The 17,372-nt window shown below is 39.1% G+C and overlaps 5 protein-coding genes across 12 annotated transcripts; 3 read left to right on the top strand and 2 right to left on the bottom strand.

Moving 5' to 3' along the window:
* Window positions 1-799: 799 nt before the first annotated feature.
* LOC131665071 (broad-complex core protein isoforms 1/2/3/4/5-like) lies at window positions 800-9,359 on the bottom strand. Of its 2 annotated transcripts, none has more exons than XM_058936671.1 (4): window positions 9,043-9,359; window positions 4,846-5,286; window positions 3,496-3,991; window positions 800-3,317 (listed from the first exon to the last, which is right to left on the bottom strand). In XM_058936671.1, the coding sequence occupies exons 1-4, from the start codon at window positions 9,091-9,093 to the stop codon at window positions 3,037-3,039; spliced, it is 1,269 nt and encodes a 422-aa protein (XP_058792654.1). In that variant the 5' UTR covers window positions 9,094-9,359; the 3' UTR covers window positions 800-3,036. The 2 variants fall into 2 exon arrangements, with proteins under 2 accessions (XP_058792654.1, XP_058792655.1); XM_058936672.1 differs by lacking the exon at window positions 9,043-9,359 and adding an exon at window positions 7,950-8,184.
* A 946-nt stretch (window positions 9,360-10,305) lies between these two features.
* Window positions 10,306-11,333, top strand: LOC131665018 (DNA-directed RNA polymerase II subunit RPB9). 5 transcript variants are annotated; one of them, XM_058936598.1, is made up of 4 exons: window positions 10,306-10,443; window positions 10,558-10,755; window positions 10,904-10,977; window positions 11,057-11,333. In XM_058936598.1, exons 2-4 carry the CDS (start codon window positions 10,624-10,626, stop codon window positions 11,244-11,246), a joined length of 396 nt encoding a protein of 131 aa, XP_058792581.1. In that variant the 5' UTR covers window positions 10,306-10,443; window positions 10,558-10,623; the 3' UTR covers window positions 11,247-11,333. The 5 variants fall into 5 exon arrangements, with proteins under 5 accessions (XP_058792581.1, XP_058792578.1, XP_058792580.1 ...); XM_058936595.1 differs by having other exon boundaries at window positions 10,356-10,464; XM_058936597.1 differs by having other exon boundaries at window positions 10,358-10,437.
* A 247-nt stretch (window positions 11,334-11,580) lies between these two features.
* LOC131665016 (hsp70-binding protein 1) lies at window positions 11,581-13,312 on the top strand. Of its 3 annotated transcripts, none has more exons than XM_058936591.1 (6): window positions 11,581-11,701; window positions 11,819-11,849; window positions 11,918-12,140; window positions 12,213-12,615; window positions 12,693-12,930; window positions 13,009-13,312. In XM_058936591.1, the coding sequence occupies exons 2-6, from the start codon at window positions 11,842-11,844 to the stop codon at window positions 13,217-13,219; spliced, it is 1,083 nt and encodes a 360-aa protein (XP_058792574.1). In that variant the 5' UTR covers window positions 11,581-11,701; window positions 11,819-11,841; the 3' UTR covers window positions 13,220-13,312. The 3 variants fall into 3 exon arrangements, with proteins under 3 accessions (XP_058792574.1, XP_058792575.1, XP_058792573.1); XM_058936592.1 differs by having other exon boundaries at window positions 11,636-11,737; XM_058936590.1 differs by lacking the exon at window positions 11,581-11,701 and having other exon boundaries at window positions 11,800-11,849.
* Window positions 13,313-13,541: 229 nt separating this feature from the next.
* On the top strand, window positions 13,542-15,244 carry LOC131665017 (peroxisomal biogenesis factor 19). Its single transcript, XM_058936594.1, has 5 exons — window positions 13,542-13,691; window positions 13,971-14,174; window positions 14,239-14,375; window positions 14,444-14,683; window positions 14,769-15,244. The coding sequence occupies exons 1-5, from the start codon at window positions 13,628-13,630 to the stop codon at window positions 14,931-14,933; spliced, it is 810 nt and encodes a 269-aa protein (XP_058792577.1). The 5' UTR covers window positions 13,542-13,627; the 3' UTR covers window positions 14,934-15,244.
* On the bottom strand, window positions 14,984-17,360 carry LOC131665015 (phosphoglycerate kinase). Its single transcript, XM_058936589.1, has 5 exons — window positions 17,168-17,360; window positions 16,467-16,815; window positions 16,052-16,390; window positions 15,764-15,983; window positions 14,984-15,613 (listed from the first exon to the last, which is right to left on the bottom strand). Exons 1-5 carry the CDS (start codon window positions 17,344-17,346, stop codon window positions 15,336-15,338), a joined length of 1,365 nt encoding a protein of 454 aa, XP_058792572.1. The 5' UTR covers window positions 17,347-17,360; the 3' UTR covers window positions 14,984-15,335.
* Window positions 17,361-17,372: the final 12 nt, after the last annotated feature.

Below are 17,372 nucleotides of genomic sequence, written 5' to 3' on the forward strand. Positions count from 1 at the left end.
CTACTAGAAAGTATGTTAAAAAATAGGACAGCACAGGTATCCTTGAATCGCACTACGTATACGTTTACAAATGGTGAATGCTCAGTATTCGGCACTCTTTCCAACAGCTATTTGTTTTTCTCATATCTTTTCTTCTTTTTTTCATTTAATCAGTGTACTCTGCTTGATTATTGCGTCGATTATGGAAAAATATGGCTATTCTTATTTTTTTTCTTTTATTTTTTTGAACGAGGCTATTTTACGTTTATAACAAGAGGGGGGAGGGACGCCACTTCAGCTCCTTTATTTTGTTTTGTCATGTTTTTGTTCATTGTGAGAATCATTTCAAAGAAAAGGCAGTGCGCCGCGACGCAAAAACGCGGCAAACGTGTCTCTAAGATCAGCTTTCATTATATACTGCTTACTTTATATATTTTTGTCTGTTTCCTACTTTTACAATAACTCCCCCGTTTACTATCATCACTTTTTTCTTCTTCGCGTTTAATTACTATTTTTATTATTGTTTGTTTGTTACTTTTGTACACTAAATATGATAAAAGCATCGGTAATTCTACTTTACTCGTGTTATCTTTTCCGAAGCTGTATATTAATATAGGCAGACTCCGAGTGTTGCGTTGCATTTCTCTTTGCTATGACAAAATTCAACGTTTCTCGTTATGCACTCATATTCAAGAGGATTCAGTGGTTTCATTATCATTTCATTCTTTAGACCTTTGCTGTTATACTTGTTTTTTGCTTTTTGTTATTAACTTGACTTTGATTCTGCATACAAGTTTGACAATGACTTTAACTCCCAGGATTTGCATTTTTTTCACTTTCTTTATCTTTCATTCACTTTTGTTTTGGTAATTCCATACAAAAAAAAGATACGCCATAAACAGACTATCTGCTTAAAATATATTAGTACGCACGTGGATATTCACATTTAAGCCCTAAATGCGCTAATCATTGTTTGTTGCTTTGCTTTATTATTGATTACCTCAGAATAAAATCTCGAAAAAAGACAAGTAAAGAAACGAACAAGGGTGTAGTTTCTCCGGAAATACAAATATTCGCATCATAAAAAAAGGTCGACGAGAAATACTCGGCTTTGCTACTTTTTTTTTGATAATCCACGCGACATATTACAACGGTTTTTGGCGCCTTCGAACTGTGTAAACGTTTCGCTACAAAAATATCTATGCTAGAGAGGACAATACGAGGCTAGAAGACGCGACCTACAAACATAAAGTGAGGAGGTATCGTCGTTACTCTACAGTCATTACAAAAATGTCGTACGTAGATTTACTCAGAAAAAAAAATGCATAGCCAAAAATTTCTCTCTGTTGTTGTACATTCGTTACTGAAAAACGAAAAATAAATCGATTAAAAAAAAAAAGAAAGAAAAATTATGATTAAATACACAGAGACTGTCCATCGTGACAAAGTGTGAGAGCCTCGAGTCGAGCAGGAACTTGAAGAACGTTTTGTGAAATCGGCCCACGCGCATTGTACCAGTGGACACACAATCATAATATATATCTTACAAAATGATTATAATAATAGTTGATTAATTAATTAATAATAATATAATAATAGATAGGCGCACGTAATTAATAATAATAATAATAATAATAATAATAATAATAATAATATTATAATAATAAAAAATGAGCACGCGCGTCACGAAAAAAACTGAAAGTTGCCGGACTCGCAACACCTACACAATAACTGCATTCGTGTTTAAACTGTTTAATCATTAGTTAGTACACTTATTTTTTCTTCTTCTCTTATCCGTAAACATCTGTCACTAGGCTAAAGAGCACAACAGAAGAAAAAAAATATATACGGAGCCTAACGTCATAGGTTTTCTTTTTTTCTTCATCTTTTGTTTCTTTCGTATAGCCGCTTTTGCAAAAGTTCGCCAGCACGAGGGAACCGTAATGCCTCTTAATTGAGATTTTTTTCGTTCGATTTCAACCATATGCGAACAAAAATTAGCATTTATATCGCGAGATCTTTATGTGTTCGTGTTCGTGTGTGTGCGCGCGCGCGTGTGTGTATGTGTGTGTGTGTGTGTGTGTAATGGCAGAGTTACATTGTCTAAAGGTGATGGATGATTGGCGCAAGTATGAGCAATAAATAAAATATAAGTCTTAGGATGCGTATATGCGTGAGAGCGGACAATAATACGTACATGGTCGCGAGTATATACGAGTTCATGACAATTACTGATAAGGATATAAAATAACGAAGTAGTATATAAAAAAACAAGGAGGAAAATACATAAAGCATTGACCTCGAAATCGCGATCGAGCACTCAAATTCGCATTTCGAGTGGCCCTATAGTTGATAGAGAGTAAGCATTGATTGCCTCGTGCTGCGCGACTGCCAACCTAAAACGCGGTATTCATCTCTCTCTCTTGTACAATTTGCATCATCATCTTACTTTTTTGTTTTGTTTCATACATATAATCGTTCATATATACATGGGCGTAGAGCTGTTCTAGACTCGAGGTAAAACTACATTTTTTGCTAGTAATTTGTGTTTTTGTTTATACGTAAAAAGTCATGTTCTCGAGTGCCTCTCTCTCTCACGGGAGAGTCACGCGCGCTTACGTAAATAATACAAATAATAATAGGAGATGTCAAATACGCTTAAAAAGTACACTTAAAAAAAGTTGCGTATAATAGAGGGTACAAAGAGCTATAATCAGCCAGAGCGCGATGTGTAAGTAGCAGTAATAAAAAAAAAGGGATCGCACGTAAACACATTGGGGAGTACTAATAGCAGTAGGCAGAGAAAAAAAATTGGTAGAAATACAAAAGTCATACAAACGCACATAATTATCGAATCATCGAGAGCAGCGCGTGTCGCATGGCGCGCATGTGGAAGAAGAAAATTCGGAAGGTATGCTTGAATTGTTTGTTGCCGTTGAAAAAACTCGCTCTCGCTTTCGGGAGGAGAATGAGGAGGAAGCGCGCGGTCGTCTTCGAAACAGCTCTATAAAGTGCGACATCAGAGATGATTACGCGGTGGTCTACAACTTACAACCACTACTGCAGGCTTGAGTTGAGACTCTCGGGTAGGCGAAAGTTCATCATATGGAAGGGCGGCGACGCTGGTGATGACGGCTGGCTATTCGCTCCGCCGACTTGGCTAGAGCCTCGGCCACGTTTTCGCCTCTGTAAAATGCCCTTACGTGCCATGTAAAAGCGGATCGTGCTGATAGGGATGTTGTACTTTTCCGAGGCCACTTGGAAGGTCATGCCGCGCGCTACCAGATCTGAGGCTTGCTTCAGCTCAGCTTCTGATCTTCGCTGCCGTCTCTGGTAACCTGTTAATATAATGTTCCCACGAACATTACATTAATTTCACTTCTGGATCCCACATTTATTGTCGCGATATATATATATATACACACACACACACACACACACACATATACATATATTCTCCCAGATTTTCGGACTCGATGAATGAGTATAATTGAAAAATAAACGTGCGAGCGGTACCTTCGATAGCGGGAAAGGGACTACCAGGACCGCAGTTGCCGGCCGGCACGGCGCTAATAGAGTACGGTTTCTCATGATGCTGCATCATTTGGTGCTCATCGGGCTCCATCTTGACCATACCAGTCGTCTCGGTCAGGGTGGCTTCGCAAGCGCTCAACGCCTTTTCCAAATGATGCAGTGCCTCGCTGTGCTCCATGTTCATGAAGTTGGTCGCGCTCAGCGGATTATTCTCCTGAGGACCGACCGGTGTGGCTGTGAGATTTGGCGGTAAGCTTGTCGAGAGGCCGCTGCTGCCGAGGAAATCGTTCTCCGAGCCATCGTCGTTCGATTGGTTGTCGTCGCACTGGACAAAGTCAGGATTGCCTACGGAAGACGCTGCCGAGGAAGTGGTAGTTGGTTTGGTTGGCGAAGGCTTCATGGGGGTTGAGTTTGCATTCATTGACGTCGAACTCTCGGCACCATTGCTATCTCGACCTTGGGTTGACAGACCACGGACCTGTGGAAAAAATGTGTCAGTTACTTCCATGTTAAAATTTAATTTACACAGGCGACAGAGCTTATCTGCCGGCGAACACCGTATCAGTCAATTAAAATTCAAGACTCGATGAATAAAAATCAATTTACCAACGTGAAGTTTTGACAGTGACGATATATTAATAAATAAATATTAGCACAGCGTGAATCAGGTCGAATCACAATTGAGCTCGAAAGAAAAAGCCGGAATAATCCGAATGGCGAAAGGAGAAAGTCAAAAATAAAAGAGAAAAAATGACGTCGCGAGAAATGCCATATGAAATCGCCTTAATAGCATTATTTAAGCACGCCATGTTGAGGCGGCCATTTTAAATTTTGAATTGTTCTATAGCTCAGCATTACCATTTGAGTGGCGTCTAGGTGCTTCGCTTATCTCGAATTTCTACATGAAACTATTTTTAAGTTCAAAATTTTTCTATTCAAATAGTTGGTCACGTTTGATTAGATTTTTCGTATTCAATTCAAGAATAAATTTCTATCACGAGAGACATTAGAATAATTGAATAGAATATGAGCCATAATGTAAAATCATCAATTGCGTAAAGAAAAAAGATTAATCACATTATCGTGCTGCGTCAAAGTGTAATAGTGGTTCGGCTATTTCAACACGCTTTTAAATAAATTGATAACTTACGTTATCTTTTCAAGAATAAATACAAGCGAGCGCGATAAAGAGCGTTAAAACAAAAATTACGTCGAACTAGAACGTTTTCTTTTTCTCGATGTTTCGTCGCGAAAGGCGAATCTCCGGCGAACATTTGATCTGGAGAAAGAAAAGGCAAGCAGGTGCGAAGCAGAAAACCAAAGGAAACGTACCTGTAGAGCCTCGGCAGCTTGCATTAGTTTGGCTAGTTGCTGTTGCTCTACATAGACTTCACCCCGATACATGAATTCGACGAGAGCCTGCAGCTCCCACATCCGCATGTCCCTGAGGAAAATGATGGGATGCTGGCAGGGCAACTCGAGGAGAAGACGCTCGAGATAGTCACTGCAGGCCGACAAAACGACCTTATGACACTTGATGGAACCGCCATCGCAAGCCAACGTTACGTCGACGAATTGCTCGCTGCTGAGGAGCTTTGGGAAGGCGCTGTGCATGTTCGACTGATGCGAATTCCACGACACACAGAACTGCTGCCGATCGCCACCCGGATAGGACGCCTGTTGCTGCTGCTGTTGCTGCTGTGCAGCGGCGTTGGACGATGAACCCGAGCCTGAGTCCATTATGCCGTCGTCGATGAACGAGTCTGAGTTTAACTGCAAGCACAATTACCAATTGCCAGGATTATCGCATTCGTCTCGCGAAAATTTCTCTCCACACACCATATTCGCTTTTAAACCGCGTTTGGTCAGTGAGTTATTAATAGATCGTTTGACGCAAAAAGTATTTCACACGCGTTGTTAATTTGAATTTTAATACAATTATTTAAGAAGTAAAATAGAATCACGTTTTTATAAATAATTAATTCTCGTTACTTTTTACAAAGTTCGTTAGTCACACACTGGAAAAAAACACTCAGATACGTGGATCTCTTGTGAAAATATCTCCATGAGAAGTATTTCAGATCGACGATTATATCAAATCCACCGATGACAACGATGATTTACGAACGAAAAATTGTATAACGGGCAAATGCTTGAGAGCGATAGTCACACGCACGCACACACTAATAAAACAACGCTAACAACGCCACGCCGAAAGTTCAAAGACCATGGCGTACTGTGCGATGGTTAAAAAAAATTTTAGGTTATAACCATTCGAAAGTCGTTAAACATATACAGACATACACAAACACACACACACATACGGAGAGCCGCATCCGCCCTACTCTGAAATCTCCATCCACGCCTCACGCGCTACGAAAAACTCACTTGTACACGCGCACTAATAAGCCTAACCTTTCGGAAAACTTTAAAAAGTTTCCATCCCGTTAACAACTAGTCAAAAATTCAAAAACCATCGCACATTCGTACACACTCTTATGTGTAGAATATAAAAGATTTCGAGAAAAAGAAAAAAAGAGAGGCATTAGAATGACGTCAGCGCGCGTCAATCATTAAAACCGCTCGTACAACAAAATCCTGTGCCGGCTTTGTTTGCTCGTGAGCGCGTCTCTTAAAGGAAAAAAAGATCTCGTGAGAGATGCCATCGGACGAGAGAGAAAGAGAGAGAGAGAGAGAGAGAGAGAGAGAGAGAGAGAGAGAGAGAGAGAGAGAGAGAGAGAGAGAGAGAGAGAGAGAGAGAGAGAGAGAGAGAGAGAGGACATAATGCGCTGCCTCCGCCACCACGGCTGTAATATTAACCCCGCACGCGTGAACAGGTCTTCGCTCTGGAAAATCAGTCGCGGCCGGGGAATGTACTCTGTTCTCTCTCTCCTCTGTTTTATGGAGAGCGAGAAAGACGCCTTTTATTTTTCCATGTGCGTCTGCCGCGCGCGCTAGGCTCACATACATATATAGAACCCGTTTTTTCCCGTAGGTCTCTCGTATGTTCGTTCACAGCGAGAGCGTACGAACGCCGCGATCTATCGATTCAACCGCGTTAATTAATATTTCGGTGCGTTGAGCCGCCGCCATCGCACGTACAATTTCGTTTTTCAAATATTTGACAAAGAGCGTCGTCGAGTTTTTATGTAATCCGCTACGTTTGCAAATAACTCGTCTTTACACGACACTTTGTGAGTCTGCAAACGAACGTTCAGTTTAACTGTTCAATCAATTGAAAAACGTTTGATTTCAATTTATTCCCAAAATGGAGTAAGCGTATATGCAAAATTGACTGCGACGCCGAAATCTGAAAATATAATAATCGCGAAGGGGCAGATCGGAGCGAAAGCCGGAGAAACGTAGAAATGAAAGTAAAAAAAACATTGATCCGGAAATAGTGTAAAGCGCCGTCCATTTTCGAAAACTAAAACCTTCCATCTTAGCAACAAAGCATCGTGCTGCTCGTGACGCAACAAAAATAATCCACAGAGAGAAAGAGCGACCAGTGGTAAAATAATATAACGCTCGAAAAGCAGCGGTCTATGCTTCGTCCTTCTCTCTGCCTGTCTCTCTCTCTCTTTCTGTTTCTCCCCCCGCATTCCCTTTCGACCAGCTGCTCCTTCCTTCTCTGACTAACACATCTCTACACGATTAATATAAATAAAGCAAGCTAGGTATAGGCTCAATTTTCGAGGTAAACAAAGGAAGCAAACAGAAAAGTGCCTCCTCCGCTTTTCTCTCTGTCCTTCTCACTCACTCAGTCTCGCTGTCTCTCTCTCTCTCTCTCTCTCTCTCTCTTTCGCGTCGAGAGAAAGATCGATCGGCGGCGGCGGCCGTCTTTTCACTTGGCGACGCGACGCAATAAAGAGAGTCATACGGGGTTAAATCGCTCCGTCTCGCTCTCGCGCGCTTCCTCCCGCGCGCGTATAAATTTATACCCATTGCTCCGAAAAACCTCTCCCCACCGCGCCTTCTGCGCGCTCTCGAGCGCAATATGGCGTTTTACGTATATTGGTAATAACCCTCGAATGAGACGGAGAGCGTCCGTATAAAAAGATCGGATTTGAAATCCCTTTATGCGATCCGCGGTAGCGGCAATTACGGCGAGCCGCAAGTTTCGCCGGCGGCAGCGGCGGCGGCGGCACGTGGGCGAAAAAAATGTGGCCGACGACATGTGCCGACTTAACGAGAGATAGCTGCAAAGACGCTGTGCTCTCGGTAACCAGAGCTATGTGTGAGCCGCCGCTGGCTGACACGAGGGGCCATCACCCCCCCACAACACGTAAACACGCGCTTGGACTTCCAGCATACATACGTATTACGTATACACGGAGATGGCACACGCACACAGAGCCGGGTCGCTCATAGAGCCACGACGAGAGGAGAATGAACTGCACGCGCGTTCCGAAGGAAACGACGCTCAAGCTACTTACGGCGTCCAGTTTGGCGGCTGTCGTTTATTCAATCCACTTGTTCACTAGTCGTTGACAATTGACACACTCCTTAAAGAGCACTTTTCGCGCGCGGCTTTTCTTGTCTTCTCACAGGAGACGAGCTTCTTTCTTTGCTCTGTTCGACAACGGAGGGAACTCTTGAACGCACGCGACAATGACGACGATACGACGATCCGATGACCGCCTCTACGACTACTATAGCCAAACTAGCGCAGACGCCGCCGGCACGAACTCACTATGGAGTCTGGACGGGAGTGCGAGAGAGAGGTGCAAAATGTGAGGGGCGCGTGCGCGGGATGCGCGCGCAACACGACGCGGAAATCGAGCCCTAGCGGATGTGTGTCGCCGCCGTCGAGCGGACGCGCCATTTTTCAAAATGCCTCGAGGGGGGGAGTGGTCGACTCGATTCGCCCACATGACTTCCGCGTGCTTTATTTTCATGACTTTTACCCACTTTCTTCCATCGCACCTTCTTCCACAGCTCGTTCGCGATTTCATCGTCATTCAACGCGAGTCTCGAATCCCCGAGTCTGCTCGACATGAAAGAGCGCGAGCGCAGCTGGCTCGAGATACAGGCGCGACAGACACCGCCTACGACGCGGCTTTTTTATTTAAAATCAATGCAAGCTCCACGGCAAATTGCGCAACTATTGATTTTGTTTACATTAATATTGCCAGCCGAGCGTCATCTAAACGCTGTCAACGCTACTTTTCCAATGTTCCTAGCGACGAGCGCGCACTTGCATCGCGCGTTACATCGATGTAACGTTACATGGTCATTTGAATTTTTGAGGGCGTGAAAGCTCGAAAGCTACTTTCTGACGAATTGTTGTTGTGCGGCAACCTGCGTCAATACTTTGCACGAATATCTGACGAGGTCACGACAAGTAATAGCATCGGTCCAAGCGAAATATCCGTCGACAATAAACCTTGGTAGCCAGAAATTTCTCGCGCAGGTGAGAAAATTCGAATTAATTGCAAAGCTCGCTTGCAATTCGATTAAAAATGTAAGCTTACAACGCGTTACATCGCCCTGTTTTCCGAGCGGAGTACGAAAAAACAGCGCACGTACCTGCAAGTCGCCGTCGGAAGCGCGTAGATCTATTGCAGAATGGCGTAGCATTCCATAATCGCGAAAAACAGCAATATTGACTTAATGTTTTTCTTTCACACGGCCATGTCTCCGCGCCGCGGTTCTCCTTGGCAGCGCTAAGTAAGACTCTCGCTGGCTGTTTGGCGCCTTATCCCGTGCTGCGGGGTGGCTTCTTGCTGCTTCGCCTCCGAGGATGCACCGTTGATCGGCGACGGTCAGAGCAGAGTAACCTCGGCGAAAATTGGCAGGCGAGAGCGAGTGGAGGCTGGCGAAGGCGACGGCAAGACGGTTTTGTCTACCTGGAGAATGTTGTGCGAAGAATATCATAGGGAAGAGAAGAGTCTGCGCGGCTGCTGGCTCACGGGGACGCGCGTGCGCACGCCCGTCGCGGCCTCCCTCCCCTCGCCGCGCCTCGCCACCTCGCAGGCGCGGATATGCACTTTTACAAGCGTGGCCCGCACATGTAACGCGAAAACATTGTAAGCCACGAGGACTTGTAAAGCCACGCGGTGTTGTAGCCAACTCAATGGGGAAGGGGGGGTTATACGGCGTGCCGCCGATGTGCGTTTGACAGCGAGAGGGGGAGGATTGATTCTTTTCGGCATTTTTTTTTTATTTTAAAAGGGGGGTGACTTGGGTGTGGTGGTAGCCCCGGCTAGTCTCCCGAATGTTAATAGCAAAATCAATACAATAGGCGAACACTTGAGAATCAAATGTATAATCAATACTTTATGCAAAAGCGATAAACTTTATAACGGGGCGTCGCGCGACAGACGAGAAACCAACAACGCCCAGCAAGACCATTTTATTACCATTGCCAACGCTGTTTTTCTCTTCCTCGAGTATGTTCTCGTATTTTTAGAACCTTGCGAAATCTCCATGCAAAATTGCAATTTCAAATAAGGAATTGAGAGAATTGGCGTTTTTGTATCGGTTAGAATGGAAAGTGATATTTTTCATCGCTTGATTTAGCTTCTTCATTGGTATTTATAAAAGTAGTAATTCAATGGAGGAAGGTAGAGGACCGTTTAGTTGAATTCACAACGTTCATTGTCTTTGTTATTGCAAAACTACCATGAGCGCGTGTTTGGAATTCACCTTGAGCTTGGCTTTGTATGTATAAATGTATATAATTCTTAAGCTATGTACACAAAAGTCGCTGTTTCTCTATACATGAACGGAAATAAAAGTTATTAATTTTCGAAGGTACCAACTATCACACGATTACAGATACGTGATTGATTTTTCCAAAACAGGAGGCATTTGGTTGGCATTGATTGTACGCTCGGTTGCTTCCGCCGGTCTGCAATCCGAAGTCTGACGCCTTGTTACGTGACGCGGCCTAAAGTACGAGCGTGCGGTGCCCCTGTATAGGTATAGGTATATTTGTTGTTTGAGTTTGTATGTACGCTTTAGGGTTTCATTGGTACTCAATATATTTATTCTGAAATATTCCACGCTGTATGTAAGTTTTGTGCAATTCCATGTTCACAGTTGAAGCTTCAAGTGCTACTTAGTTTTTGTTTGAACAGAAATAAAAGTAAGTAAACGTTCGTTAAGATGTCGAGAATGGGAAATTATGATGTTCCTCACGACGATGGACCTGGTTTTGTTGGAATTAAATTCTGTCAAGAATGCAACAACATGTTGTATCCTAAGGAAGATAAGGAAAATAAAGTTTTGATGTATGCTGTGAGTATGAAATATTTTCATCTTGCTATAAAAGTTGTAAAATCTTTGAAGAAGAGTTTTGAGGTTATATTTGATTTCTATTTGACTTTTATTACTTTGAAATAGGAGAAGGTTCTGCATTTTATCTCATTTTAAGTTTTGTTTACAGTGCAGAAATTGTGATTTCAAAACGCTTGCTGAGAGCAGCTGCATTTATGTCAATAAAATTATGCACGAAATTGAGTAAGTATTTTTCAATCACCAAAATATCATTTGTACACTTTTTTGTGAAAAACTTTTTTTAATTATATCAATGTTTCAGTGAATTGACTCACATTGTGGCTGATGTGATATCTGATCCAACTTTGCCAAGAACAGAAGAGCATCCATGTCCAAAGTGCAATCATCGAGAAGCAGTTTTCTTCCAAGCTTCCACTAGGCGAGCTGAAGAAGAGATGAGACTTTATTACGTCTGTACAAATCAGCACTGCACGCATAGATGGACAGAATAGATTCTGTTATTTAATTATAATATGTATAAGTTCTGTATATATATTGTATTAAGTTAAGCATATTTTATAATAAAACTAATTTTTAGTATACAGTAGACAGTATTAATTTTCTGCATATTTACATGCCTTTTACATAATTTCTGTCAAAATATTATAATCTTTATTCAGCGTAGAATTAATTGTCAAATCATCATGTTCTGAAAATTCAATTCAATTTTTTACAATAAGGAAACAGTTTCATTGATTATGCTGCACTGTTCTTTTTGACTGACCGCACAGATGCTGACGCAACTTAACCTAGAATATACGTTTGTCTGCGTATAAAGAGCTTAAATGTAAAAGGTGTCACAGTAGAGCAATCAAAACCCGAGAATTGAATACAACTATCTATAACCTCGTCTGACAAAATATCACGGAGGCTGGGTAACCTTTTCCAAATTTGGTTCCGAAAACAGGTGTGCTTACTCATTAACACCTTGCTATTTTCACAAGTAATAAGGTATGATTTTTGAAAAGGTTTTTAATCGCTAATCGTTTATTTCTTTTTTTCTTGATGGGTAATTCGCATTCAGGAAAAACACGAAAATCGTCAAAAATGGATAAGTGAGTTAAATTATCTAAACAATTAAAGTGTTAAGAACAATCATTAAGATTATTTTTTCATATTATAGTAATTCAAAAGGTAATTTAGGCCAGAACAGCAGCAATGCAAGTAGCAATGCTAGGCCTTTATCGATAGAAGCTTCTAGAACACCCAGTGCAAATCAAATACAAGTTGTTCCAAATCAACCAAGACAGCCTCACAATTTACAAGGACTATTAAAATTTGCTATGGAGGCAACAAAATCTGAAGATGCACCAACTGTATCAGGATTTCAACCAATGGACAAAGCTGTATGAGTGGATGTTTTAATTTTTTTTATTAAAACTATTTCTTATTGTTAATATTTAATTATTTTACTACAGAGTAAAGACTTCTTGAGAAAGGCATTTTCTTCTTTGACAGTAAATGTAATGGAAGAGCTTCAAAAGGATCTTCTATTGCTTCAAAATGTAGTTGATTTGAGGAATGAGGATGATTCATCAAAGTATGAAGATGCACTTGAAAGGTTAGCCGATTGGACAAGCAGCATGGATGTGGCAAATGATTTTTACAAGATTGGTGGATTTTCCATTTTGGGATTATGTTTAAATTCATTGCATGATGGAATAAGATCAAAATCTGCTAATCTCATAGCAGAATTAACACAAAATAATTCATTCTGTCAAGAAAAAATGTTGGTAGCTGGTTTTATGCCTATATTACTACATATGGTAGATTGTGATACTCATGAACAGGCAAGAATCAAAGCCTTGTATGCAGTTTCATGTAAGTAATATGTTTAAGCAATAGATTTTTAAATAAAATAATTTTTGAAGTAATTAATTTCGAGTATTTATGTTTAGGTATTGTTAGAGGACAACCAGATGCATTGAAATATATAGAAACATATGATGGTTATTCAGTTCTGATGAGAGCTATCCAAAGTTCTGTAGAAAAGTTACAAATAAAGTCAGCATTCTTATTGTCATCTTTATGTAACAGAGATAAAGGATATGAAATCAAATCCACATTAATCCAAATGGGACTGATAGAACAATTAGCTGGTTTACTTGCTATGAGCAATTTACTTCCAGAGACAAAGTAATCAGAATATTTGACAAATAAAATGTGAATTTACTTCAAAAAATTATGGTTGGATATTTTTAATTTTACTTTCAGAGAACAATTACTTAATCTACTCAATGGTCTGACAAATGACAATTACTTCCTGGCTTTGAGAGAATGTAGAAGACCTGAACTTTGTTTAAGACAAACTTTAAAAAGACATTTTCAACAATCCACAGTTGAGCAAAATTTAGATATACAAGATATATGTACAGAACTTTTAGACAAAATTTTTGCTGATCAAGCTGCAGATGAAGATAGATAATTTGTAAATTGAAAGATGTACTTGAACCTATACATAAATCATATTTACTCATTTTTAGAGAAAACCATGTTATTTTACTATAATCAGTTAATAAAGATATATATTTATAAAACTTTAACTAATATTATTTTAATTATACCTTTTTATTAATTTGCATACACTAAATTTTTAATTCTTTGATAATGATTCTTCATTTGACAATTTATGCAACAATAACAAGACATTATGTCATATTTTTTAACGTTAAAAATCAACATATTACTAAAATATTTGAATCTATTTCAGTGATTCTTGACGACTCGATTAGAGAAAATACCTGAAATGACACATTAGTCACGTCGTTGTATCGCCGTTGCATGTCGTGTGAGAGAACAATCAGTTGATTGCTTTGAAAACGTTTAAAAGAGAATGTCGGACGAGAAAAAAACAACGAATCCAGCCGAGGATGCTGAGCTGAACGAGCTATTGGATAGTGCGTAAAATGTCATTAAATAGTTTTCAGAACCGAGCGATTACACACTTTCTTGATCAAACATAACCTTGTTGTATTGTTTATTTAAAGAGAATTATATAATATTTTTCTTTTACAATGTTGAACTTTCTATTCGAAACTGTCAATACAAATTTCATTAAATTTGTGTAAATATTTTCCTTATTTATCATAATTTTAGATGAATGTCTTGTTAATCAAGGTGATAGATTACATAATGTTTACACTAATCATATTTAATAATTTATACAATTTCTGCAGGTGCACTTAAAGACTTTGACAAGCCTGTGAAACCTGTTATATCTACGGATGATGGTTCATCAACATCAGTTGTGGTTAAACCAGAAGAAGAGAGAAATAAAATCACGTCTGAGGAAGTCTGGATTGATGATTTTGTGAAGCAAGCAGCCGATCAATTTCAACGAAATTTTGATGATCTTTTGCACAACAATGGCAATTTCAGTGGTGAGTACTTAAGTTTTTTCATCTTTTATAGCAATTTTTCATTTATTTATAAATATGTTTGTAGAATCTTTTAAAAAATTGGCAGACAGTGTTGCTGGATCAGTTGGAGACTCTAGTGATGTAGAGGCTCCACCACCAGATTTTCAATCAGCTATCAATCAAGCATTGAAAGACTTGTCAGCAAATTCTGAAAATTTACAAGTAAGATACTTTTAAATAGAATTGGTAAAATTTGAAAGAAAAATGTTAAGTATTTCTTGTTCTTTTAGAATGTACCCAATATTAGTGAGGCTGATTTAGCAGCCATGTTTGGTCAGACATCGTTAGAAGGTGGAGATTTTCTACCATTTATGCAAGGAATGGCAGAGTCATTAATATCCAAAGAAATTCTTTATCCTTCAATGAAAGATATAGTTGATAGATATCCTGCATGGCTTGAAGAGAATCGAGCTACTGTACCTCCAACAGATTTAGCAAATTATGAAAAACAATATGAACTTATGAGTAAAGTAAGCAACAAATATTATTTTATTTAATATGTAAATCTTCGTAGATTAGTATAGTATTATTATTTTATTCAATATTCATTTACAGGTATGCCTGGAATTGGAATCAGAAAAAGATGACGATTCTGAGGAGGTCAAAAAAAAGCGATTTGAAAAGAAATTAGCAATAATGCAGGAAATTCAAGCTTATGGTAGTCCTCCAGAAGACTTAATGATTACAGATGTAGAACCTGAAAAATGCTCTATTATGTGAATGGCAATTTGTAGTTGGAAAGCAGGTTTTTTACAAAGAAAAATGTTGTGCATGGACACATTATTAGGTGGTGTAAAATTATCAATAGCATATTTTGCTTTTTTGCATACAAGTCAACTAGACTTCAATAAATCGCCAATTTTGTTAAACAGTGATTATTTAGTTTGAAAAATGGTTACTGGATAAATTAAAGACCAAATTTCAAAATCTTTAGTATAACCGGAAATATTGATATATTCATTTATTTCTGTTGATTTTATAATCTACTTATAAGTTACAAAAAAAAAGTATTAAATCAAAATTTTAAAGTACATAGAATGAATTAATAAATATTATACATCACTTTTTACGATGGGCTACAAACGCATTAGCCACATTTTAATTATAATTTAACAATGATTTTTACGCTGGTGAAAGAGCTGCTACACCAGGCAATACTTTTCCCTCCAAAAGCTCCAAACTAGCACCACCACCAGTACTAACATGGCTAACTAGATCTTCAGTTTTCCACTTTGCAGCGCAAGTAGCAGTGTCTCCACCACCAATGATCGTTGTCGCACCTCGTTTTGTTGCTTCAACGACATTGTCCATCAAACTTTTTGTACCTTTGCAGAAATTATCAAACTCAAATACTCCAGCTGGTCCATTCCATACAATGACTTTTGCTCTTTTGATTGGTTCTAAAAAGTTTAAATTAGTTTTGTTATGATTTTTATAATTTTCGTTTTGTTTCTTTTTAATTGCTTGATTTTTATACAAAATATTAATTAATCAATGCAATAAAAACTATTAAATAAACATTAAATTAATTTATTTTTTATTGACACTACCTGCAAACAAATCTCTCGACTTTGGTCCCACATCAAGACCCATCCAATTGTCAGGAATTCCACTATCAACATCAGCAGCCCCAACTGCAGCATCCTCTGCAAATTTATCTGCAGTGACAAAATCCACTGGCAGGTGAATCTGAACTTTGTTCTTCTCAGCTTTAGTTAAAAGTTCATTGATAATTTTAGAGCCTTCCTCATCAAACAAGGAGTTACCAATCTAAAATATGATCAATGAAATAAAATTAAAATGCCATACATTTATTACAAAAAATTATTACAACTTGCCTTCATATTTTTAGTGACTTTTAAGAATGTGTAAGCCATACCACCACCGATAATCATCTCATTAACTTTGTCCAGTAAGTTATTAATGAGTTGAATCTTGTCAGCAACTTTGGCTCCACCAAGAATTGCCAGGAATGGTCGTTCAGGATTATCTAAAGCTTTGGCAAAGTATTGCAGTTCCTTTTTTAATAAGAAACCACTAGCTCTGATGTTAAAGCCATCACCCATCATTGAGCTGTGTGCTCTATGTGCAGTACCAAAAGCATCGTTGATGTACACATCTCCAAGTTTTCTTAGAGATGCTCTGAACTCTGTAACTTTATCTTTGTCTGCTTTAATCTGTAACATATTAATGTTCATGTTTTATCTCTTTATAATCTGTCTTAGACTAATATTTCTAGTAATTTTTACTGACTTTGCTTCCATCAGGGCCAACACCTTTGCCCTCCTCTTCAACATGGAATCTTAAATTTTCCAAAAGAATGATTGAACCAGGTGTTGGATCAGCACATGCAGCCTCAACTGCTGGGCCAACACAATCATCCAAAAACTGAATGTCTTTACCTAGAAGTTTCTTGAGCTCGTCAGCAACAGGTTTCATGGTGTACTTGAGATTTTCGCTGCCATCGGGTCTACCCAAGTGAGACATGAGAACAACTGACTTTGCATTCTTTTCCAATGCATACTTGACAGTATCAAGAGCAGCAGTAATTCGTTGATTGTTTGTAATTTTTCCATCCTTGAGAGGAACATTAAAGTCCACTCTAAAATATTGAAATTTAAAATGAAAATTTATCTTCAAATTATAATACATGAGCTAAAGTTAATAGCGGTTTGAATAATCACGAGGAACACCGATTCTGAAATAAAATTGCTATAGAACCAAGACCTTCAAAATATTAAGCGATAAAACGTCAAACAGTCAACACTTTATTCTCACGAATTTTCATCAAACATGAATGAACATGACATTTAATATATAGTTGAACTCTCTGGCTAAAATAATCACAAATAATCATCGATCGATCGCGAGACAACAATCAATAACTATGATTTACGTAAGCAATTTCATAAATCGACAATTCAACGAAAATCCACGAGGAGCTGTTCGCTCACCTGATTAGCACTCGCTTGCCGGCGAGATCAACTTTGTCAATACTGAGCTTGTTCAAAGCCATGGTGCCTACGGAAGACGATGTCCTAAAGTAAGAACACTGAAAAAGAAAAGTGACTTGCGTCCGAAATTGCAGGAAGCTCTTCGTCAAAGTCAAGCTACGTGCCGCCACGAATGTCATAAGAAGGTCGAAGCCAACTCGCGGAG

Source organism: Phymastichus coffea, unplaced genomic scaffold (genome assembly GCF_024137745.1).
Source record: "Phymastichus coffea isolate CEN01 unplaced genomic scaffold, Cenicafe_Pcof_1.1 PCOF00047, whole genome shotgun sequence".
Taxonomy (NCBI): Eukaryota; Metazoa; Arthropoda; class Insecta; order Hymenoptera; family Eulophidae; genus Phymastichus; species Phymastichus coffea.